The sequence below is a fragment of the Ruditapes philippinarum genome, unplaced genomic scaffold (assembly GCF_026571515.1).
Source record: "Ruditapes philippinarum isolate M1 unplaced genomic scaffold, ASM2657151v2 ctg5263_1_1_1_1, whole genome shotgun sequence".
Taxonomy (NCBI): domain Eukaryota; kingdom Metazoa; phylum Mollusca; class Bivalvia; order Venerida; family Veneridae; genus Ruditapes; species Ruditapes philippinarum.
The window spans coordinates 4596-30794 of record NW_026859425.1 but is presented as its reverse complement, the minus strand read 5'-3'; the positions used below and the strand labels follow the sequence as shown (position 1 = coordinate 30794).

General features: G+C 31.6%; 1 protein-coding gene across 1 annotated transcript in view; it reads right to left on the bottom strand.

Moving 5' to 3' along the window:
• Positions 1-14593, bottom strand: part of LOC132756479 (four and a half LIM domains protein 2-like) — a 28889-nt gene extending 14296 nt beyond the window's left edge. Inside the window, exons 1-2 of the mRNA XM_060747558.1 lie at positions 14393-14593; positions 732-906 (exon numbers count right to left, since the gene is read on the bottom strand). Coding sequence (XP_060603541.1) covers positions 732-906; positions 14393-14563 — 346 coding nt within the window. The 5' untranslated portion in view covers positions 14564-14593. The remainder of the gene's footprint in view (positions 1-731; positions 907-14392) is intronic.
• Between the last annotated feature and the right edge of the window lie 11606 nt (positions 14594-26199).

Below are 26199 nucleotides of genomic sequence, written 5' to 3'. Positions count from 1 at the left end.
TGCTGCTATAATACCTGAGGGAGACTTTAATGATTATAGAAGACTTGCTGCTATAATACCTGAGGGAGACTTTAATGATTATAGAAGACTTGCTGCTATAATACCTGAGGGAGGCTTTAAATATAATAGAGGATTTGCAGCTATATACCTTCTTAATGAAGCTAATTAGGTAACCCAGCTGAATACAAAGAGTGAGGTCCAGCAAAATTTGCATAAATACTTAGTAAATAGATAAATTATTCTAAGAAAACTACACAATTATTCACATGATATTATGATTTTACATAGACTTGAATCATTTATGATGGTACTATTTCTATATTTGTATCGTATAGGCCAATCCATCTCCGAAATTAAAAATAGTTTGGGTTTTACCAGCTAATCCAGGGGTTACAAACTTTAACAGTTACAGTTTCGAAAATTAGCACTAGCCCAACAGGTTGAATAATCAATTGTGAACGGTATTGCTCTGTGAAGCTATTACAGTAAAAGTTTGTTTGTACCTGAAAATTAGCTTGGTAAAAAAACCCACATCTATTATACATGTATGATGTATAACTATTGTAGTGCATGGTTTTGTCTATTTATCATTTCGTTACACAATTACTCAATTGGTTAAAGTTATAAGCCAGAATCTTTGAAGTTCCAATCCCAAAGTAGTATAACATTATATGAGAAATAAAAACATCTTAATATTAATGCTATATATGTATGTTCATCAGTCACTATACCTCCTTTAAATGGTTGTGTGCAGCCATCACATCTTGCAGCAAAGTTGTTGTCATGACAATCAGCACAGAAAATCTTGTCATTCTTCGGAGCAAATGGTTGATCAACTAATGTCTTCTGACACTCAACACATTTGAAGCAGAACTCGTGCCAATGGTGATCCTTGTATGACAAATCCTGCAAATATACAATTATCAAAACTTAAAATGCATAGTATTATACTTTCAAAACTAAACACAGCTTCAGTTCCTGCTAAAGGAGGACATGGGAGATGTTGCCTGATGAACAGAACTCAATAAAACAAAGTGAAATGTTCACTTAATTAAATTTGTTTTCAATAAAGGTGTCAAAGATTTTCCCCATTTTATACAAACTGTGTTTCCACTGGAGCTGGAAGCAGATTGTTGAAATGATTATAAAGTTGGCTAAGCGCTTACAGCTGGAATGAGAAGAATAAAGCATTTACTAAATGAAGCCTTTTAATTTTACAGGGACTAGGTTCTTTAAATGTTGCTTTTCATTTTGTGCTATTACTTCTTTCATAAGTATCTACAAGAACTAAATATACATAAAGGTAAACTAGAAAAGTAATATGTTAAACCAACTTTGTGAGTATTTCCAGGAGAGGAAATAAATCCAATCTTATGGCAACACAAATATAAAAGGAAAGAACCATTCAACACTAAAATACATTTCAGACATGGCATAATTTACAATATGGTAACAAAAATGGATTATTGACGCTCCTTTTAGCTAATACATAGTGTCAAATATATCTTAGACTATTGTAGACTGCATTAAAAAACTAGTAGTAATGTTCTGGGTATTTTACATGACAAAACAGTCATGTTTTATAGTATGTCTCTGAAAAAAATGAAAACTTTATCAGAGTGAAACATGACAGAGAATAGCAAATTTCATTAATTACATAAAAAGTTCATATCGATTACTCGCTGAATCATACCATTAATAGTCTGATATGTCTATATATAGTAGCATTTTTGTATCTCAAGTTGGGAAATGGGAGATGAAATACACTATAATCATTATAAACTCTGGAGCTGCTCCAAATATATTGATGGAATAGCGATGATTTAGGATCAATGTTATAAGAAGCTTGTTTCATCTTACACTCTCCAAGTAATAAATTCATCTTCACATCAAATGTTTTCTGCAATAAACAGAATATAGGATAGAACTTATTCTACTGTACCTAACCATCCTTTTTTATAGCTTAACACATTTGCTCATCTGATCATTATAACATCAAATATTTACAACAATAAATCAGAACACAGGAGAGAAAATAGTTTAATGAAGTTCATCATACAGATCATTTTAACAAATCTGACATTATATGCTCAAACAAATTAATATCATCTAACATATGATCATAATAGTTTTTTTAAATGTTAACAATTGTATTTCACCATGGAACTCTTTTTCAGTCAAATACTAGCAAGCTACTTAGGCTGTAGCTGAATCCCTGGTAATGTATTTGTGTCCATTTTTGCGACGGACCCGCCCTCAGGCGCGTTCAGAGCTAAGTCATCTACACATGGGATTTCGTTGGCTACACTCGCGCAATGTGTCCTAAACCGATTAACAGCCCAAGAAATAGTACATGAATTTGATCCTTCAAAACTCCCAAACTTTGTCTGGATATCTTAATGTCTTCCATATTCAGCCTTTTCAATTTCAAATTAAGTTATCCAAGTTAAAATATGAACGTATATTCTTGATAAAAACGTTGTAGTCCCGTAGTATTATTGCGCAATATTCAAATTACTGCTGAAACGATTTACCGCTGTCGAAAAAGTAGGACAGCAAATTAAACTACAATAAAGGTGTAACCTCTGAGTTCCAAGACATTATTAGTAGGAAATAAATATTTCTACATATACAAAACATTATTATTAACAATTCAAAAGTTTTTCGTGACTCTAGGATAACTCGCGCATTAATAAAAGAAGAACTTTTTTCGTGACTCATACCGCGGGTTTAGCTGAATACTCAGCAGTTATTAATATATTAATTAGATTCAGTACAATAGTTACTATAAATATCTATTTTTGAAAATTCATGTAAGAAGAGAGTTTTTTTTCAACACTTTACCGCCATGTAGTCTTTCGTAGTAAGGAAGTTATAATATCAGTTCTACTTCCGATTCTTGTGGTTTGTTTACATATTTTTCTAGGTCATGATATGAATTAACCTTCGCTATTCTAAAAATAGATTCTGCTTCACCTGTTCTGATTTTTGGACAGGCGATTAGGGAGTACACATTATACATTAATAAACCAGCGGATAACATGCAATACTTTTAGAAATTCTATACAATTTTAAGAAGCAAACAAGTTGAAAATGGAATTTAGTGTGAAATTGAAAAGGACAACTAAACACTGTAGTGCTTAAGTGACAGTTAAATTAAAATAAAAAGGATGTGCTCTGGCCCCTACATCTTTACCTTGTAAATAAAAAAAATCTAAACAATACACTATTAATTGCTGATGATTTTAACCATTTTTTTAATGAGACATTATCCAAGAGAAATAAAAATACAAATGACTTATATTTTATTGTCTATATGCCCACTATGATATAACACGAAGCAATTCTAAATAGCATTTCAAATGTATAATGTATTATGTTTGAAGTTTATTTGCCTGGATTTATTTTAGAAATATTTCGTTGACAGTTTTTTTTCTATTTACATATCATTTCTTAGAATAAATCGATAAGGACACTGATTTACAAGTTTGACCAGAGTTTTTAGGCATGAATTTCATTCTGTATTTAAGTGCTTGAAAGAAGAAAATCTGAATTATATCAGTTTGGGACACAAAATATATTGCTCTACAAATCTCGAACTTGTATGGAACAAATTTTCTCTGTTATATATTTTGTGTTTTGTTTAAAAGAAGCCTTAATGTCTCTCCGGTTGCATGTCCGTCGCATTCAGTGCTGCAGCACTTTGATAATTCATGGAACTATACAAATTTAGCTACCAACAGTATAGAGCTTGGTCAGACTTGATGAATATAGCAAAGACTTATATTCCCACTTTAATGTCGTTAACCAATGTTCTAGGATTCTGTACTAGTAAATACTTCTTGTACCTTCCATTATGTACCAACTTTTCCACATAACATTAAATCTAAGGTGGTATACATTGTAATATGTCTTTGACTCTTTGATCATTGAATTAAGTGTTTACCAGCTGATAGCACCATTAAAAGTTATTATACCTAACAAGCTAGAGTAACTAAAAACAACATGTTAAATTTTTGAACAGAATTTCCCTGCTTCAAATTTTATTTAGGATTTTCCAAAAATCATTAAATTAAGCATCCCATAGAATAAAGTATCATCAAAAATTACAGAAATGCAGCCAGCACACAGGAAAATCATCAAATGGTGCAACAAACACCTTTTTCACAGAAATCATTCCACTTGAAGAAAAAAAAATCTTTAGAATCATTCTACTTGAAAAACAATCCTCTCAAAGTATAAATCTATAAACTATTGTATTAAATTATTTTAACTTGTACAATACAAGCAGCCATGTGGGCTTATCAGTTGTTAATGCAGCAAACAGGTGAGAAAATCAATACCAGATAATATGGAATTTTCTACACAGAATTTCAAGAAATCATTCCTGATATTTAAAAAAATACTTATCTGAAGTACTTTCCATAAATTCTGAGAATATTATTGGTGATTATGATAAGACTATACCACCATCCAAGCCAGATTACATATATGTTACCTGCGTGGTTTTATTCTAATACAAACAATGAACAGTTCCAATATATTCAACAGTTCCATACTCATAGATATTGAGGAAAAAGTTAACTTTATATACATGTATATGTTCTACAGATTTACCTATTTGAAAACTGTTCATTTTAAGAGGTAGGTTGTGTAGGTTAGTCTGGCACTATCCTGGAATTGCTAGACTATACATGGGTGCGTATGCTTTGGGCTTTTTTTAAAGGGAAAATGGATTTTGTTTTGTTTGGGGCACTTAGACAACAATAGAATGATATGGATAGACAAGGGGGTATAAAAAATGTGTAAAATTTTGGTTTTGGCTTTTGCCCAAACATATCTGTATTTTCCTTTTATTAAAAATGGAGGGGCTTTTAAAAAAAACAGGAGGGGTTAATAACAGCTGTTTCAAACAATTTAAAATGTAAAAATTTTTTAAAAACATTATGTTTTTACTTTTTTCAATGTTTAAATCTTTAAAGGGAAATTATATTTTATCTATTTGACTGATTTTTTGATTTTTTTGAATCATGTAAAACATGTATCAAACAGGGTGGGCTTTATATTTCTTTTTAAAACTTTATTTGCTATGACAGAAATTAATAATTTCTACTACCTTATTCTTTAGTTTGGTTTAAATGACAATTAAAACTCCAGAGCTTAATTTTTAAATTCATTCAATTCAAAGCTCCTGCACTTCAATGATGAATAACTCCAAAACTAATAGCCGAGCAATTACATTTTAATTACAAAAATCTGGAAACAAAGTTTCTGCAGGAGGGTGGGGAATCAGTTATTACAAAAGATATCATGGGGTAAGCTATGACTCACTCATGAGTTATTTCAACTTTATACACAAGGAAGCCAACCTCAAAGATAAAGCATGACTTTTTGATAGCAGACCTACAACATTAGAAAATATTTAGCAAAGGTTTATGTAAGAATTCTCTCTAAATACAAAATATTTGGCATGTTAATGTTAACAGCTGTCAGAAGATATCTCGTGCTGCAGCTGCACGAGTGTTACATGCTGCACACGGATATCTCTGCCACATTGAGGAATGCTGAATATAATGAATATAATCTACAGAATGCAGTTAGCCTCACCAATTTTCAATTTCTTTTATCAATCATTCTCATTGACACAGAATTGTATTAGCTTTTTTCTATTTGTTCCAGTATTTTAGCTATATATATATATAGCTTCCTTTTGCCAAATCACATGTCAGTTCCTCATTAGATTATAGTATATTTTGTATACTTAATATCCCTTTTCCCAATTTTTGTTTTATAGATCCTCTTTTAGCTATATGCCCAATCACAATTGTCAGTTATCCTCATCAGGAAGTATAGTACGTTTACTTAATATTTGCCTTTACAATCCTTTTTCTCTGAAGCTAGTGTAGTTTATTATAATTTAATGTCTTCAATGGCATATTTTAAGCCAGGTTACAATTACAAACTGTTTGCCCAAACCTCAAATCAGTTCTAACATTGTAGCCAAGGTTTTATACAATGTGGGTATTTTTTATGTTCTTGAAGTTATGCCTATAATATGTTTCTTGTTTACAGTCTTGTTACATCATCTTGTGTAACAGAGAAAGTATAATTGCATGTTATATAATGATAATAATTACTGTAATGTGTTACTGTTAGTAATGGTTTTGTTTTCATCTTACAACATGTTTGTCATATTTCTATGTGCAAATCAAGACAGATTACAGAAAATCAACATCGGGTTATTAAATCCTAGCTCTACTGCAACTAAAGTCTCAATAAGAAAAGACATGGGAAATGTTTGTGGTCATGGGAAAATCTCTCAAGCCCCCTAGCACTGGGCTTAAGCATTATTCAAACCTAAATACTGGATGTATTGGAATTAGTGATCCTGATATACCAACAAAATATAATAATAGTGCTTCAGTGAAGTACAAGGGGAGCATTTTACAGCTGCCACACAGCATTTCAGACATAAAGCCTACTTTGTTCTTGGAAAGTAATTTTCTTGACATATTAATGCATGTCTGTTTTAATCAGCACTTTATCAAAGAACAAGAGCTGCCGGTAGGACAGCAACGCTCGACTATTCTAAGTGCTTGATAGTAAAAAAATGCTTGATACAGTTACCTCCTCCTGTTTACAGGTTGGGGTAATGATGGTGAACAAGTGTGCAAAGTTTCAAAGCCATATGTCAATGGACTTTGAAAATATTTTAACTATTACAAAAACTTTAACGTAAATTCTAAGTCGAAAAAGGGGCATAATTCTGTCAAAATGCTTGATAGAGTTACCTCCTCCTGTCTACAGGTTGGGATCAGGATGGTGAACAAGTGTGCAAAGTTTCAAAGCCATATGTCAATGGACTTGGAAAATATTTGAACTATTACAAAAACTTTAACGTAAATTCTAAGTCGAAAAAGGGGCATAATTCTGTCAAAATGCTTGATAGAGTTACTCCTCCTGTCTACAGATTGGGGTCATGATGGTGAACAAGTGTGCAAAGTTTCAAAGCCATATGTCAATGGACTTGGAAAATATTTGAACTATTACAAAAACTTTAACGTAAATTCTAAGTCAAAAAAGGGGCATAATTCTGTCAAAATGCTTGATAGAGTTACCTCCTCCTGTGTACAGGTTGGGGTCATGATGGTGAACAAGTGTGCAAAGTTTCAAAGCCATATGTCAATGGACTTTGAAAATATTTTAACTATTACAAAAACTTTAACGTAAATTCTAAGTCGAAAAAGAGGCATAATTCTGTCAAAATGCTTGATAGAGTTACCTACTCCTGTCTACAGATTGGGGTCATGATGGTGAACAAGTGTGCAAAGTTTCAAAGCCATAAGTCAATGGACTTTGAAAATATTTGAACTATTACAAAAACTTTAACATAAGTGGTTACGCCGACACCGACGCTCGGGTGACTGCAATAGCTCTACTTATTCTTATCGAATAGTCAAGCTAAAAATGACAACCAAGAAAATGTTTAAAGACCATGTTTGTACATGGCTTTGAGATAAGATAGCATGTGAAACTACATTATTTCATGTTACCAGGTAATTATATCAGATAATTGCTCTGTATAGTTCAAATTCAAGCAGTCTTGTGCTTCACTGCAATGGAATTTTTACTTTTCATTTTTAAGAAAGACATCTTTCTTTTGTGTTTTTTACCACAATATGTCATCACTAAGCAGCAGTATTGTTAGTTTTTGACCACTGCAAACACTACACTATTATTACAAAATTCTTGAGTATTATAATAAATACTTAATTTAATATTATAAATTATAATTTTACTATTATTATAAATAATAATTGACTATCATTATAAGTACTTGACTTTTATACGAAAAACTTGTGAAACTTGAATATTCCTTTGTTATTTATAGTAAAGTTATAATTTATGATATTATAACTCGACTCATTATTAAAGATAACTGACTATCATTATAAGTACTTGACTATAATATCATAAATAATTGACTATAATTATATTAAGAACTTGACTGTAATATTATAAATAACTGGCTATTATTATAAATACATCATTATTAACTATTAACATAAATGTTGATAATTAAGAGTCAGTGAGCAAATTGTTAAGCTTATAATCTTCATTGAATCCATTATAACAAAATAGATAGAAAAAGTGTGTTTTTGTATATACCTGAAACAACAATGACATATAGCTATATACAGCAAGTTCTGGGAAGTACAAACATATGTTAACAAGATAAAACATCAATCTAAATGTAGTTTTATCTTGATACACACCAACAATAACTGACAAAAAAACCTTATCATACAATATAGAGAAGATGAATATAAAGTAGATAATTCGATCTGTGAAAATAGAATGTTGACTGAACAGTTTACATGACTGCCTGATTACCTTACTTAATCATAAACAAAAACACATTAAACTAGAAGTGAAAACAACAGTTACTGAGTCATGCCAAAACATACAATGTATAAATATACACCCGGGACCATTCTTCACATTTGGCTAATGGGTGCAAAGTCAAAATGTCAGAAACCCTGAAAACTACATTTACCATTACTTTTATGGTAATATAAAAAAAGAGTGCTTTCAGGGGTATCAGAGAACGGGCGAACTTCAGGCAAATGCCTGAAAATCCGTACCCATGCATTTGTGCCATCTGACCAAACGTTGCTCAATATTAGTCCTTAATGTAACAAGGCACTGTGTCATTGGTCAGTCCAAAACCATGACCCATATTTAACAGCTAGAATAAAGATTAACTACACTTGATATATGCAATGAAGCTAGGCAAGATTGGCTCACTTTATGGATCTAAATAGACTGGATCAGGATATTAGCACCAATAACAACTATCTCCCTTATCTCACACCTATTGGGGTAGTCATTATCTCACTTATTACACACTGGTAAAGATGATATCTCTCTTATTGACTGTGCCAGTACAGCTGTTATCACACATACAGCATTAACAGGTCGCTAAACAACTGTTCAAATCACAAGATCAGATAATGAACTCTGTAACAGTGACTTATCATGAAATGCTGGTTTTTTATTCTAATATTTTTCTCACCTCATCCAAAGAAAATAAAGAGTGAACTGTCATAAACCCTGAAAAATAATCTCAACCTATATCAATCACTTATAATTCCTGTGGGATATTAGATGATTGACATTTTGAGATATTTTATACCTAGAGAGATCTTATATATCAAAATCTACTTGAAAAACAAGTTTGATGGTGTTTCTTGTTGGATACTTTATAAAATCAATCTTATGTAAATCATAGCAAAAAAAAATCTATTAAAATGATGTAACACGAGACCTTTCCCCATTTTGTTTTGAATATGCTAGATTTTAATCAAAATTAATTTATAAATAATCAATAGCTGACAAATGCTTCATCATCAACATAATTGCTTCATTGCAAACCGCCTCCGTGGTCGAGGGGTTAGAGTCGATGACTTCTAATCCAGTTACCTCTCTGGCATGGGTTCAATCCCCGGGAGATGCTTTGGTAGTTTAGCGCAGAGGAACTTGGTAGTCTAGTACTGGTGTAACTCTCCAGGAATGATGGTTAGGAAACTACCCGCCTATATGACTGAAATACTGTTTGAAAAAGGCGTAAAATGAAACAAACAAACAAACAAAAAGGTTCATTGCACTCTCTGAACATGTGTGGCAACACATTTAATTAACTACATGTATTACTGCCAATAAAGACCAATCCAGTCTCTGTATATCTCTGCTTACATGACCCAAGACTCTGCTCCTTTGCTATTAAAATCTTGTAATTCTATATTGAAACCCATTCAATTAAAAAAACTGAGTACTACAAACTCATTGCAGGAAAAGTCTTTTACACCTGTACTGCAGGGTTTGAAAAATAAATATTCAAGGGAAGAGGAGGCCTCAGTGGTTTAGGTGTCTGGTCCACAAAATGGAAACAATGGGTTCAAGCCCTACTTACGGTAGGTCACCATGAACTATCTTCTCCATCATTTCTGCTCTGCTCAAGGAAGCATTATGCAGGTTCATATAAGTTTAAAAAAATAATAATCAAATCAAAAATAAATTTATTTTACTATTGTCATAAATTATTATTTTAGTAAAACTAATTTGTAAAGTCCATCCCTTTAGTAGCATCCATAGGCTGTAACTTTTCTGCATCTTCATGAAATCATAAGGACATTTTTGAAAGTCATTACAACTTTAAACAATATAAATTATTAAAACTTTGAACAAAAGCTTTTAGTATTTATTATGTTATGTAAGTCATAGCAAACATGTTACTATGTAATCACCAACAGAGCAAGAATGAGGAAGAATATTGTAAATTCTTGGAAATCTTGATAAAGTCGGGAATTGTGAAATAAATTAGGATCACATCCAAGGTAGTTACCTATAAAACACATGTTTGAATGTTTTGGCAGACATTTGAAAATGAACTATTCTTCCTGACTAAGCTAGTTTGAAATGTTTCCTCAGCAAAGTTTTCAAGTCAACACCAAAATTGGTCATCGTTTTTTATAGCTTTGTGCATCTGACAGGTTACAGAAATAGTAACAAAGTGATCTATCTGTTCAAAATGTGAAATGTTTGGCAGCCTGTAACCTTGGCTTTGCTTGTGGCATACTAAAACAGACCAATACCCATGGGTCTTAATTGTTGTTATACATTCTATTCATCACAGATTGAGTGTTAGATGATCATTTTAATAAAATTGTACTATAATCTATTTCTATGGGAATGGAAATACAATAACATTTGCTGAGTTTACACCATTTTACAGACTGAATGAGAATCTCGTGCATAATGTTTCTGTTATACTAGGCAACACAACAATACTGAGAGTAAATCAGGCATTCAAAGACATTATACTTGTCAGAAATATTTCATGGCTATTAAATGCCAAATTACCAAAATGCAGCATATTAGTGTAGTAAAAAGCACTGAATACAAAATTAATGTTTCGAAAATTTTAAGATTCCCCTTGTGTTGCCAACTGCAAATTCTGTAGTTGCCAACTTCATACCTGTGGTGATGTAAATCAATCATTTTTATATTGTTCATCCTTCTCAAACGAATTCCTGTGAAATTTTACATTTTGCATGTTTTTGCAACATTATGTTAATGCCTCACTCTAGAAGCAGTAAAGTCTGCAGGGATCTTAAGTGATATAAAGCTTTATCTTCCAACTATCTGAATCATCACAGTGGCTCCCTCTAGTTTCTACTGATACACTTAGCAACTTATATTAGTTTTTTTGTGATTTTTTTTTTAATATATTATTTTGTAACAAGAACATTTTTATTTGAATTTTATTTGCTTCTTTGGTGATTAATTATCTAACAGTTAGGTATAGGTATTATAGGGTTTACATAACTTTACAATTATAAATATTACTGGACTATCGGTATCCATGATTTAATTAAAAGAATGTTATAGAAATCTTACATCAGTTTGAGCCTATCTTTGTTCATTTAAGTTTCATTGTTGATAATGTGCAGCCGACTTCGAAATTAAATATACATAATTATGTGCAATTAATTGTTCCGAAAATAACTGCTTTAAAAAAAAAGCTTGAAAACTATCTCTGCAATTAATTGTTCCGAAAATAACTGCTTTAAAAAAAAAGCTTGAAAACTATCTCTTTTTTTCAATTTGTGTATTTTGCTTTTAAGTTCATACTATTTTATCTTAGTATGATTGTGTTGAAAGCAATATAAGCTTATTGAAACACTCTCGAATCCATTCCTGGAATCAGCCAGTATTAAGCAATGAGTGTAGTTTCTTGCCCATGAAAACAACGGCTTGCCCCTGACAGGGTTTGAACCCATGTGGCCAGCAATCCTTAGATTACTCAAGTCTGACACGTAAACCACATTCATAAGCTTTTTATATTTAAGCACTGATTCTAATTCCATGGATTCTAGAAAGTTAATTTGTTTTTTAATTACAATTCCATGCCTTATACTGTTTCACCTTTTTTCATACAATTTTCAGCTTTGTGATTTCTGCTTACTTAGAACCTTATCTGACTATTTCTTTACTTATAAGCTTAATATTTCAGCATTCAAATAAGAGCAAGCAAAATACTAAAACATTAACCTTGTAGCTAAATTATTGTCTATCCATCCCAGAAAATAGAGAAGAAGTTACAGTAAGAGTAGCATCATGTACATAATAAATGTTTTACTGCTAAATTATTTGAAAAGCCATGGTTAAATATAACCAGATTACCATAACCATATATTTAAAGTGGAAGTCTGACCATGGAATCATTATCATATGACAAGGCATTATTTCATGAAACTTTTATTTCTGTACCAGTCTAACAACGTGTCTGGTGTTATTTGGGAGAACAACAGTCTATGAATAACATTGTTGTTTCTTCTCCCAGAACTTGCAGGATAATCATTATGTTTAATGAGAGAGAGTTTCGTTACATATGATGAGTACTTTCCTAACTGTTTATCAGTCTGGTAGTTATTAATTAACAGATAAACCACTAGGGTACCAGTCTGGTAAATATTATCTGGCAGGAATATTGACTGCTCAATCATTATATTATATCAATAATATGAGTTTATAAATTAAAATATTTCCTCAGGGTATAATTATACAATCCACGGAGCAGTGACCTATTAATAAAGGTGTCTGCCACTCATTAACCTAGGGGTCCTGGGTTTGAGCCCTGCTAGGATCATGACCATGTTATCTCATATTACTGTGTACTTACAGGTTTATCCTACAAGCTAACTTCACAATCAGGCTTATATAAATTATGTACAAAACTTGGACATTAAAGCAGTAATCATGATGTGATGGCTGAACTATGCTCTAGTAAATTCAATGTGGCTTACTGCCAGCATCTGGAGTGAAAACTATCAACACCACCACAGTAATTTATAATGATGATCTAAAATTCTATAATTACAATCTCAAGTTTCTATGACTATAACATCTAATATCTAAGGCAAAGTGGTCATTATTGCTCGTTAATTGCTTGACAGATTTCTAGCTAAAAATAATACCTGCTTTATATGCCCAATAAGACAGTTGCAGACATACTGTCCAATGAATATAAATGATGACCAAATCTAAAGGTCTTTTAAGTTCTTTGACTTGATTTTATTCCTAAGGAATATAGAAATGTTTTCATGGAAGAAATATGTTTTGTTGACATTTATTTGGCAGCATGAATTAAACATGTAACTGTCACTGGACATTTATTTGAGCATTCACCATCATCGTAAACATACTCCATAACGGCATCACTGTACCATGTCTTCCAAGATTATACTATTCAATAAGTACTGTGAGTATGTCTTGCCATTACATGTACATTCAGCACCAGCTACTTCCTTATTTCAACTTGCACCTTTCTTGTAAAAACAGGAAGTCTCGTAGACTCATTTATCTACTGTACATTCTGCATCTACTGTACATTCTAGCTAGTGATAATAATACAAGTGTAAAATCTTTAACAAAATGACAAAAGATTTTTGAATAATCCCTGTAAAAGTTATCTCAGCATCAAGCTTGCATATTCAGGGAAACCAGAAGCCACTGGTAAGCAACCACCAACAGATAATCATGCAGATTTATCTAGAGCTTTCCAGCAAATGTTCACTCTATGTCCCAGCAGTTGGCCTATAAACAAGAACTAACAGACTGCTTTGCAGTTGTCAATCTTGTAATCAGTCAGCAAATCTCACAAGAGAAAGTAAAAAAACATCTCAGACAATTGATGACTACAAAAACATTTGAATGTTATGTTCAGATGTGCACGTATTTCTTTGAACCTTTATCAGAAAAGTGAAAGCATTGTTGGAAATCAGTATCAGATAATGTCTCTTGTTTTATTCCATGTTTTATGTGGTGGAACAAGATTGGAACAATGTCATAAGTTTACAGGCTGATCAATCAGTACTTTGGTGATATGACCTCTCTGGGACATAAAACATTCTCCTCCTGTAACCTTTTGCAGATTACCATGCAGCTTTCCATTATCAATAATAATCACTGGAGTGCAAAGCTACACCAATTAAGTCCAGAATTCTACAAATGATTTGAAATATTAATATGTGGTTTTAAATTTACAGCTCCAAAACTTTTCCAAAGTTAAATCTTCGTATTCCACAAACTGAAAGTCTAAATTTGAGTGTACAAAACACACACAGTGTGCCTGATGTTAAACATGGGTCAAAAGGGAATACAAGGAAATACAGTGTTCATACACTAGACAACATGAAGAAAACTATAATGACATAAGCTATCTCCGCTACCTGTTTGCTTAATTTGTATTATAAACAAAACAGGGAAATGACAGATTATTTTTTGATCTAATAACCTCTTATATTGTTCTATACATTGATTTTCATACCTTGTAATCTGGGCCAATCGGTTTCTTGCATTCTTCACAATTGTGTGCGAAAAGTTCCTGGTAGCAAGGTATACAGTGTGGATGCTCTTCCTTCAGGATATAACGACAAGCAATCAGCTTCTTGTCACAGTTCTTGCAGGCCAAATGATCCTTGTGATAATTCTGATCCATTGCTTTAGTGTACTCGGCCGAAAATATCAACTGAAAATAACAACATGTACATTTATTGAATCATAATAAAGAATATCTTGTTCCTATGACAAAAAAATTAATTTCAATTTATAAGCTATAAAACTAGTACAACTTCCATTCTTAATCTATTATCAACCTTAATGACCTTTGACCAAGTTAACCTTCCTTGACCAAATCAATCTACCTTGACCAAATCAACCTACCTTGACCTTGACCAAATCAACCTACCTTGACCTTGACCAAATCAACCTACCTTGACCTTGACCAAATCAACCTACCTTGACCTTAACAAATTTAACCTGAAACCAAACCCAATAGTCCATGAAAAGAACCAAAACATTACCAAATGCCATGAAAAATATCAGCAAGTGTGAAGGAAAGAGAAGAGAAAGAATTTCAAGGACAGATTGATAAATGCACCGGAAGCACTAAGCACTACAAATACGAGTTAGAAGCTTCTACATCATTATAACAGTGAGACAATATTTCAACACAATTTTCATGTTAAACATGCTGTAAATTTCATAGACAAGATAATTATACTTGAATATTTTTCAAGTCAATCACAATTTGTCTAGAAAAAGTAAAACAAAGAAATTAGTTTTTATCACATTTCAAATTTGAGCTTGATCAGCGAAAGTAGTTGTCAATTATGTCTGACAGAAGTAACTGCCAATTTTAAGAGAAAAACTAAATACCTTGAAAACAAGCCAAAACCCTTCCTCAACTGAGATAATAATATTATATACACGCAAGAAGAATACAAACAACTTTGTTTATGAAGATTTTCATGCACTTTTAACACTGGGTTTATGGTCAGAGTCCTTTAGCTAACCTTTCAGGTAAGTTTACTCATTACAATTACTTACAATTGACTCTTAAAGAATGTTAGTTAGCCTACAATGGCCAATGCACCATAGCAATATACACAAAATGAAAACCGAGTCAGCCTACATACCTTTAAACTCACAAGCCGGGCAGCTGAGTGGAAGGATTACCATTCTGTATGCTAGCTGAATTAAGCTTCCTCAAATTCAAAGTTCCTTAGAAATATATGACCTTAACCACTCAGGCAATTGACGCCCCCATGCAAATGTTTTAAGGAGTTTTTTGTCGCACCAATACAGTGTATGTCAAATGGCGATTTTCCAGCTTTACTGGTGGAGGAAGACATCAGGTGCCCTTCCATGCATTTCAGGCACAACAGGCACAGGCTAGAACCACCAATGCTTCATAAGCTAGCTGGATAGCTTCCACACATAAAAAAATCTGAAGTCCCTGTCAGGATTCGAACCTACAGCGGTGAGGGGCAAGTTGATTGAAGCCAATGACTTAACCACAAGATGCTCCAGATATATATCTACAAATGCCACTCATGTTCCTGTGGTCAATAATATTATTACATTCTGAGATTTTAACAAACTATACATGTATTAAAGCTAGTACAAGAGATGTTTTTCGTAATAATAAAATACACAAAAAAAACTGAAGTTAATATATCACAAAAAATATTGTGTCACAAAGCGACTTACTCTTACACATCTACATATATTATAAATCCATTAACATAATTGCATCATTTATAAACCTTTTTTTTCATTCCTCATTCACTTATACATACACTACATATTTGTATTTTCTCTATCCTTTTAGCACAGGAAGTATAATTATTTCTAATTAACAACAGCTTGTCAGTTTACTAATGAAAATCAAACAGATCCATTTTGGAATTAATTCCTTAAGAAAATTAAATCCATAAAATAATCAAGTACTCACTTAAAACCAGCAGACATTTTTCTAACATTTGTTTTGGAGTACAACAACAATTAAAGTGTACACATTTTCGAGACACCAGGATGCTAGATGATTGAGGAACTGTTATCTTGGAGACAAATTCCTTTGTAATTGAGTTTGATCAAAGCAACTGGAGCTTGAAAGTTGAATACCACTAAATGTTTTTCTTCTGCATAACTTAAAAAAAACAAACATTCCTGACACAGCTCCGTATGAACCCCTTGACAAAATTTTTCAAAGGTATCAGATATCAACTACATGGTCATAACAAAATGTTTAATTAGGTTATTCTAATCAAAACTCTAATTATAATGAAAATGTTGGTAAGTTCTGTAGTTTGTTTGACTAACATACAGTAAAGACTGTCTTAGCGACCCCCTGTATATAGCGACGTTCTGTCTTTAGTGACCATAGTTAGGTGCGCCGAACAGTATTTACTATATAAATGGTCTGTATGTAGCGACTCCCTGTCTAGTCCGTACAACGACCATGATTTAGTTACCCGTTACGGTATATGAGCCGTGCAAAGCGACTTTTGCAAAGGGAGCAAGGCTTGAACTAGGTGACGACTTTGGCGAAGAAGTCGCCTTCGGATCAGCGACTTTGCTTCAAAGAGATTTTGAAGTCGCCAGATTTTTACAATTTCCCGTCATACTTATTTACGCCGCTAGGTCTGTTAATAATTTGTTTATCTCTCAATTACAACCAATTACCGTTAATCCGCTAATTAAGAACGCGTGTCAACATCAACAAACTTCAAAACACGCCGCAAGGCAAGAGTTCACTATGTATATCTTTCTCATTACGTATTCAAGCGATTGACGAATCAGAACGCGCGTTGTACATGTTGTATCTACGGCAGTTTGCATTGACCAATCGGCGACACGCTAATACACTGTGGCTGTTTGTTGACAATAACACAAAATGGCGACAGATTCAATCAATTTTCGCCGATAAAATGATTAAAGACACCTACATATACATAATTGCTGCGGTGTTTTGGCGAGTAAAGATAAACAATGCCAAACGTCTTAAAGGTGTGGTTATGTTTGAAACCTTGATTGTTAATTCTTTTCGGAGCACTTATCTGCAGAAATTATGTGGAGATTTGTATCTAATGATTTAAGAATACATTGAACTCCGTAAAGTAAACAGGCTGATTATACAAAATTAAATGTCTCTACAGTAACATCTCATTAGTAAAATTGAAATAAACATTTTTTTTTACAAACAGATTTATCAATATAAATTACATTTTAATGAATATGTAACTTTTAAATACTAATGTTATAATGATGTAGTTTAATAATCTTAACCAATTATACATGCAATTTAATACTCTCTTGTTTTTCTTATAAATGATATTTGATATGTTTAATATCAATAAAAATATAATTAAACCCTTAGTATGGTACTATCCTGCTTTTCAACAAAATATTGGTATGATATGTTCATATATCCGAATTATGTAGAGACTGTCCACAGTGACTCCCTGTCTATAATGACCTTTTTTCTTTTCTCCCATCGAAGGTCACTGTAAACAGTCTTTACTGTAGTGTTGTTAGCACCAATTAGGGTACCATGAGCCTTATACTTTTATAACAAAATCAGTAACAGTTGTAAACAGTGGTTTCTTTTATAGTGCTATTCAAATTATCTAATTCAATTCTTACCATCTAAAAAAAAATTTTTTAAACAGGGCAGTATTCATTTTTACAGAATATACACTTATTGTCACATGTTACTTGATAGAAGTGCCTGCTTTACAATTGTTAAGATTACAAATAACAAAATCATTATACATGTATATAAAAAATCCCTTAAAACTTGTCTAAAGTCTCCACAACGACAATTAAATAGACAAATCACGTTTCCATTTAGAAATATCACACTACTATAAGGAAAAAATTAGTTTAAAATAACTTTATAAAAAAAAACTTTTATAGCAAAAAAAAATAGCAAAACCCATTATGTTCTTAACACACTATAATTGGTTATCCCTACTTTTACAGTATCACACTCAGGTAGACACAAGAAAACTTACTAATTAAGAAGTTTAGGCTGTCATTTTCCACTAGATTACCGAAACCTAGACAAGCAAAACACTATCCATGTCAGTGTTATTTTTCCGCTTTGTTTCACTAAGGCATCAAGGAGACACAGAAAGAACAAGTTTTGGTGTGAGAGATGATTCTATCATTATTGATTGTTGAGTAATTTAACCTCCAAAGCATGTTCTGTCTCATATTGATCAACTATCACAGATCATTACACCCTTACATTAGCTAGTCTAGTGCTTTAATGAATAACACTTTCCAACAAGTTCATTTCCTCAGAGTCCAAAAAGAAACATAGGAGAAAAAAAAATAATCAAATTTTTCCTAAAACTTAAATCATTATAATAACGTTACTGGAAAGATCTGAAGACGAAATCTCAATAATTTGATTATCATTATATGTCTATTTCAACTATTCAAGAATTGTTATTAATGTTGATTCCCACTCAGAAAAGATAAATTTTGTTTTAATTGTTCTTCAAAAGAAAATATTGATGATATATAAACTGTCTTATAAAACTGGCCAAATTAAGGTAGACAATTTGAATTCTGGCCAAAGCTTGTTAGTGATGAAAAATTCTTAACAACTTTCAAGAGGAATTGGCAAAGAAATTAAGTATTCATTGTTCTTAAGAAATTGTGTGAAAAATCAATTTTGTCATGCTTGATTAACATTCTATAATGCCAATTATTTCGATTTAGAATGAAAAATACATGTTTAAGAAATTTTTCTCCTACTGTACATTTCAAATTAAAACATGATTTTAATAAAATATTCTTACCTATATTGTAACAAGTAAAGTATATAATATTATTCTTTATATTTCTTGGTACATGATTGTATTTGTATTTTCTGAAAGGTTATCGTATACAAGATCAAAAAGCCTGTATTTTGCTTTATATGATTAAAGTATGTTCTGCTGCAGCTCAAATATTGGCATGTTGCATAGGCAATGGATGCTCCTCAAACCTGCATGCAAAGGTGTAAAAATCTTATCTAAGCACTAATGGCCTTGACCTTTATCTAAGTGACCTCTACCTCCACCCTAAGTAAGATGGTTATGGCTGACAACTGTCAACAAATGTCAGTTAAAATGTCTATTTCAAGCACTACTGACCTTGACCAAAGTGACCCCTAAATTATCTAAAAGTTAGATGACCACCCAAAGTTAAGTATGTACCTACTAAATATGAAGATGTCAGTCTGTAAATGAAGGCTTTATGAGCAAAAGATGTAAAAATCTATTTTTAAAACTTGTAACCATAATCATAGAGACCCCAAAGTCCGTAACCAAATATGGAAGATAAAGGTATGAAAGAGGGACTGAACTATGGAACATTAAGTAGAAAGATTCAACAATTTTTTCAGGGAGCATCATTTTGAAATTTGTCTTTTTTGAAGATTTTGCATCATGAAATTATGAAAAACATTGTTACAGTTAACCTTTCTCAAACAACAAGACTAATTTAGTAATAATGAGTTAATAATAATGAATTCTCCTAAACATTATACAAATACCTAAATGCAGAAACATTTTCTCCTTTATGTGCATTATAATTACCAGTACATTGATGGTTTTTATAAAACTTATTATTTCAGATCACTTAAAAGACACTGCTGTCTTTATAACATCACCTAATTGCAGTAACAGGTTAACTCCTAATATAATTTAATAAAAGTTAACTTATTACTGCACTACGGTGACAATATCGTTAATTAAATCCTTCGCATTTTAAGTTTGTTCAACCAAGATCAATTCTGTGGTAAAAGAACAACAATTATGGAAGAGATATTTTGATATTGATTTCAGTTTTGCTTCAATAAATATCAATACCATAACTTAATTACTGACAGTCCTCTGCAGCAGAGAATCATTGAGATTTCATCACATGCAACATTGATTCTAAACTTTAAAATTAAGTTTCATTAGAAAAACCACATTTTCTTCCTTACACACCTTGATCAAGCAATATAGGATTTTATGTTACAATCATATTTAGAAAAATAAGTGAAGTGTGTGGGTTGTGAATAGTCAGAGTTGTAAGGCATGACCATTAATGTGCTATAAAAAAAAAATCACAGTTAATTCATTTGTTCATTTGTTTCCCGAGTTTTTTTTTAAAATGCGTTTATTTAAGGTCGCCACAGGAAAGCCCATATGGGCGACCGTACACTAAAGTTGGGCCATCCTAGAGCGTCCCGCCAAATTTTTTTCGTCGATTTTTTTCCAAGCTGCTATTGGTGGAGGAAGACCCCAGGTGCCCCTTCGGCCATTATTCTGGCACGAGCGGCACCTGGGTAGAACTACCGACCTTACCGTAAGCCAGCTGGATGGCTTCCCTCACATGAAAAGATTGAACCCGAGTGAGGATCGAACCTACAGTGGTGAGGGACCTGTGATCACAAGTCAGCGACCTTAACCACTCGGCCACGGAGGCCCCTGATGTTTCCTGAGATGTAGCATTCAACACTTTAATATCACATTCACCCTTATCCTGCTGTCAGACAACATATTTTACCCATTTAAGCAATGCAGAACAAGATCAGTCGGCTTGTCTGTGCCATGTAGTGTTTGCTATTCATCGGTTTTTTTAAAAATTTCCCCTTACTAAAAATTTTTATCCAGTTTAAAAAGAGGGACAGGTGCATTTGGGAAATTTTTAGAGGGTTTTTGGGTTAGCTTAAAATGAAATATTTTAAAAATTATGGGGAAATGAAGTGATCAGTTGTAGAAGGTTTTTGTAGATTTTAGTAAAATGAAAAAAAAGAGAACAGGATGCTCACATTTATGAGGTGTTTAGATATTTAATATGATATTAAAACACTTCAAATTTTGTTAAAATTATAAAAATATTCAATATATTATAAAAAAAAAAGAGGGGGAATTAGAAGCTAAAAAAACTTCCAAATAAATGACAAAAAGGTAAAAAACCCGGTAAAAAAATTTTGATAAAATTTAAGGAAAAAGAATAAATATTAACAACCTAAAAAGAATCAAAGTGCAGGCCCTTTCCAGTTTTTAAAAGGTGACTTTTAAAAAAATTTATTATGAGCTTTTAAAAAAGAAAAATAAAAAAATTTATCAAAATTAATTTTTTGCTATATTTTAAATAAAAAATTCAAATTTTGGGTCATGATCAAACATGTTTTACTTTTTTAAAAAAATTTGTTTGAAAAATAAAAAAAACATAACAAAAAAAAAATAAAAAAAATTTAAAATATTACATATTTTTAAAATTTAGTAATAAAAGATACCCCAATCAATACTTGGTGTGCTCAAAATTGATAGAAATAAAAATTATTAAAGTTATACCATTGCATTCTCTAATTCTTTGCTTTTTATAAGATTAAACCTTGATAGTACTGAAAAGGCACTCAAATATATGTTAAAATTTTATGACGAAATTTTTGTACATAGTCACATAAAAACACGAAATACAAAATCAAAGTCATGGCGACATTTGAAAAAAAACATTTTTAAACAAAAGTAATAGGGAGATGTTTTTAAACCCCATATTTAAACAAAAAAAGTTGGCTTTACTCTTACAAAAAAATGAAAAAATCCATAATTTAATTGATGAATAAAAGTTAAAATAATAAAAACAATGTGCTTTTAATGGCAAAAATCAGCGCTACGGGTAAAATAGTTTTTAAATAGTAATAAAAAGTCTTTCGACGCTTAGTAGCAAAGATGTTTATTTAGAAAGTCAATTTAAATTCGGATTTTTTTTTTTGATTAAAAAGCGAAAAAAATTTAAAATACTCGGCCTGTAAAAATAGGTTAAATGATCCCTAGAAGCAGTATAAAAAAATAAAAAAAATTAAAAATTCCCTCAATTTTTTAAAATTACAAAATAATTTTTTAAAAACGTGGTTTTTCTATAGGACCATACCTCTCTCCTCTATCTTTAATTATGAGAAGAATAATCTAATACGAAGATAAATTTTGTCTGTAAGGATTTAATGAATAAATTATCAAGATAAAATCAGGTTCAAATTGTCAAATCAAAATGTACATACAAATTAGAACCAAAAGTGGACTAATTGAATGTCTGCATTTACCTTTTTGTATAAAACAATCACTAGTCTACGTTTGAATATTTCAACAAACTCTTTTGGGCTGTATTGCAATGGTTGAGCCATACATCTGTGAATCCATATTCATTTAAAATAGAATGAAACTTAGCTGCCAGGAGTTATATCCATTATCATGAAAGACTTATTGATGAATAAAAAGCAGACTTTAAAGATATTAATATTGAAATGAAGAAATATGTAACCTAGAACTTATTATTGAACATATCTTTGAACATAAAGAGGATATCGGCCTAACTCCGAAAAAAACTGCTGCAGTAGCATGTACTGTGTTTTACGCCTAACAATGACTTGCAGAATTTCAAGTGAATCCTTTCTATATCCTTAGATTTTGTAAAACCCCATATTGCACAAGAATAATTTAGTGTTGAGGAAACAAACGCATCAAAGAGTTGGAGTGAAACGGAAGGGGTCACATCATAATTTGTTAATATTACGAAGTAAAACATTTGGGCTTTCATAAGCTTTTTCCTATAGCATACTGATTATGAAGTTGAAAAGACCCCGTATAATTAAAGACTACACCCAAATAGTTGAAGTTATCAACAGTCTCTAAAAAGTATTGTCGTATGACCATTTTTCATTTTCTCTGATGCTTCCCCTCTTCCTAAAAACCATTGTTTTAGTTTATAATCTGTGTTGACCTCTAGGCCCCATTTATCACAATAAAGCTTTAAATTATTTAGATTCGATTGCAATTCTTCAATTGACTTCCAAATATGACCATATCGTCGGCAAAAAGTAAAATAATCATACATATATCATAAAAAGTGAACCCTTATCGTTATTACTATCATCATTCCTTAAGTATTGTTCCAGATCTTCCAGAAATAAAGCAAACAAAAAATCGGTGAATTATTTTGGCCCTGTCTTAGACCAATAGAAATATCAAAAAAAGTCTGACAAAGTATTACAGTGCTTAACACAGGAAGACACCGAAGAGTACATATCTCTAAAAATCCTGATCAATTTACCATCTAGTCCGAGATTAAAAAGTTTATACCAAAGAGCATTACGATAGATTGAATCGAAGGCTTTTTTAATGTCAATAAAACAACAATAAAGACGTAAATTTTGGATAGTATTCGTTCCACTAAAGAGTGCAAAACAAAAATTGCATCAACGGTGCTTACACCTGAACGAAAACCGAATTGTGCGTCAGACTGTAATTGTTACCCCCAATTTTTTAACCCCCTTTTTTAAAAACCTTTTTAAATAATTTTCCAAAAAATTGCTAAAATGTATTCTTATAATTATTTGGTACCCTTTTTCCCTTTTTTTATAAAGGAGATGTAACCCTAAGACCAACTTTTTGGAAATGACCGGGAAATTTAAAAATTTTGGGTTAAAAAACGTGATAGACCGATAAGTATGTCGGACGCTCAATGAAAATCATTTTAATTATCGCAGGGGCTGGTGCCTTTTTTCGCTTAAAAATTTTAAATTTCCATTAGTATTTTATTTGAGTAATAGCGATTCAGGCATTCAAAAAAGGGTTATTTATATTAAAATTTTTTCAGAGATAAAATTTCTACATCTTCTATAGTTAAAACTTTTTATTTGAAAAGCTAGAAAAAATTTACGAAATTTTTCAGGTTTTCTGTTTGGAACAATTTTTAAATTTTGGCTAAAAGATTAAAATTTTCTTTTTTTTTGATTTTGAAAATTCGCAAATGGCGCTTTAGTTTAAAAACCCTTTTTTTTTGCCATTAAAAATTTAAAGAAGTTTGTAAAAAAATTTTCTTTTTCATTATTTTTTTCCATTAAATAATTAACGCTAAAAATACAGTTCTTTTATTTTACAACTCGCGATAAAAAATTTTTTAAAATGATTAATGCTATTCATGATAGCAAAGTTTAAAATGGGGGGCCCCCCTTTTAAACAAGAGGGAAAAACCCCAACAAATTAATAGAAAGCCCCGAGTACCCTTCAAATGAATATTAAAAATCGGGAAACTTGAAAAGATAACTCTAAATTTATTTGTGATATCTGACCCTTTATAAAAGTATACTCCCAGGATTTAAATCTTTTTTTTTACTATTATAAAAATTTAAAATCATTTCAAAGAAAGGGTGCAGGACGTATTCGTTAAAAGGGAACATTGAAAGTTTTCCGTTAAAAAACTTTATATTCAAAACCAAAAACAAATTTTACTACAAACGTTTGGGTTTAAAAAAAGTGAAAAGAACGGTACCCCCAATTTTACCCTTTCTATTCGCAGATGTGGACTTCAAAAAACAAACATACGAAAAACCCCCCCGATGTACATTTTTTCTGAGCCCGCCTTTTAGCAATACAGGGTATAAAAAAAAAAAGCTGGGATTAAAAATAAAGGAAAAAAATAAGGCTACCAACCGTGAGAACCCAGCAAAATTATTTTTACGTTTAAAATATACAACAAATAAAACAAACAAAAATATTAAATTTTAACCCCAATAGGGGGCTGTCTACAAAAGGGTAAAAATCCCCCCAAATAAATACAGTATAATGAAAAAAAAGAGGATCAATTTTTTCCAAACAATTTTGTAGAGTATTTTTACAACAGAATACCCTTTTGTTTTTCCTTTTATAAAAAAACCCCCCACTATTTTCCCCAGTCTTTTTATCCTGAATTTTTAAAAATAAAAATAGTAACCGCAAAAATTTTAAACAAATCTTTTGTTCCCTGACAAAGAATAATTATGTCAAACTTTGTTAAACAAAATTTTTATCAGAATTTTTTCCCCGACGCCCCTTCAAATTTCCCCACAATTTTTAATTCATTTTCCGAAACAGTTTTCTCTGCGGGCCCCCTAAAAAATAAGGGTGTATCGACCAAACCGCTTTTCCCGCAGTGCAGCTTTTAAATTGGGGGGCAACTTTTGCCTTTTTTTAGTATTTTAGGGGGAAAGCTCTTTTTAAAAAAAAGTTAGAATTTTTCAAAACAGAACCCCTTTCTTTTCGCCTTTTTCCCCGTCCTTGAAATTAGCAAATTTGCAAACGATAATTCGATTACGGCGTTTTGCTTGGATCTGATTCTTGATATCCGGTTCTATGAGCACGCTCATAACTATGTTAATCGACTATTTGTTGAGCAATTTTCAGCTTTTTCTACCATAAAGTTGCGCACTTTCGGTTCGATATCCGGCTGTCGTTCGTGTGATTGGCTCCTCAATCCCACCAAAATAAGGTTATTACGCATGCTCATATATATGTATAATATGCAAATAATGTTGGTTGTTTTTTTGTTTTTTTTGTTTTTTTTTTACAATAGTCATTTGCTGCAGTCAGGAAATTAGCCTTTTACACAGATACGGTATATATGAATATTATATTTGTTTATTTGTAATATCAAACTTTTATTCACTGTGATATTATTTTATTCTTTATCTGGGGTTATTAACTTCAACCCGGCGCCTCTAGTGACCTTAATGGTTTAAGCCTTAATGTGCCCAGACTTTTCTTTAAAATCAACAGTTTTGTTGAGCTTCTATTTTTGGCACTGTCCATTATCACTTTTTAAGGATATGAAGATGAAATTTTAAATAAGACAGACAACAGTTATAAAGCCTGCATGGATGCCTGCAGGCTCAGCCTGGCTCTATTATGTGGTGGCAAAGGCTATTTAGTTTTCTGTTCCAGTAACATAATTAAATGCAACACAATCTCAAAGCAAAATATCCAAAAC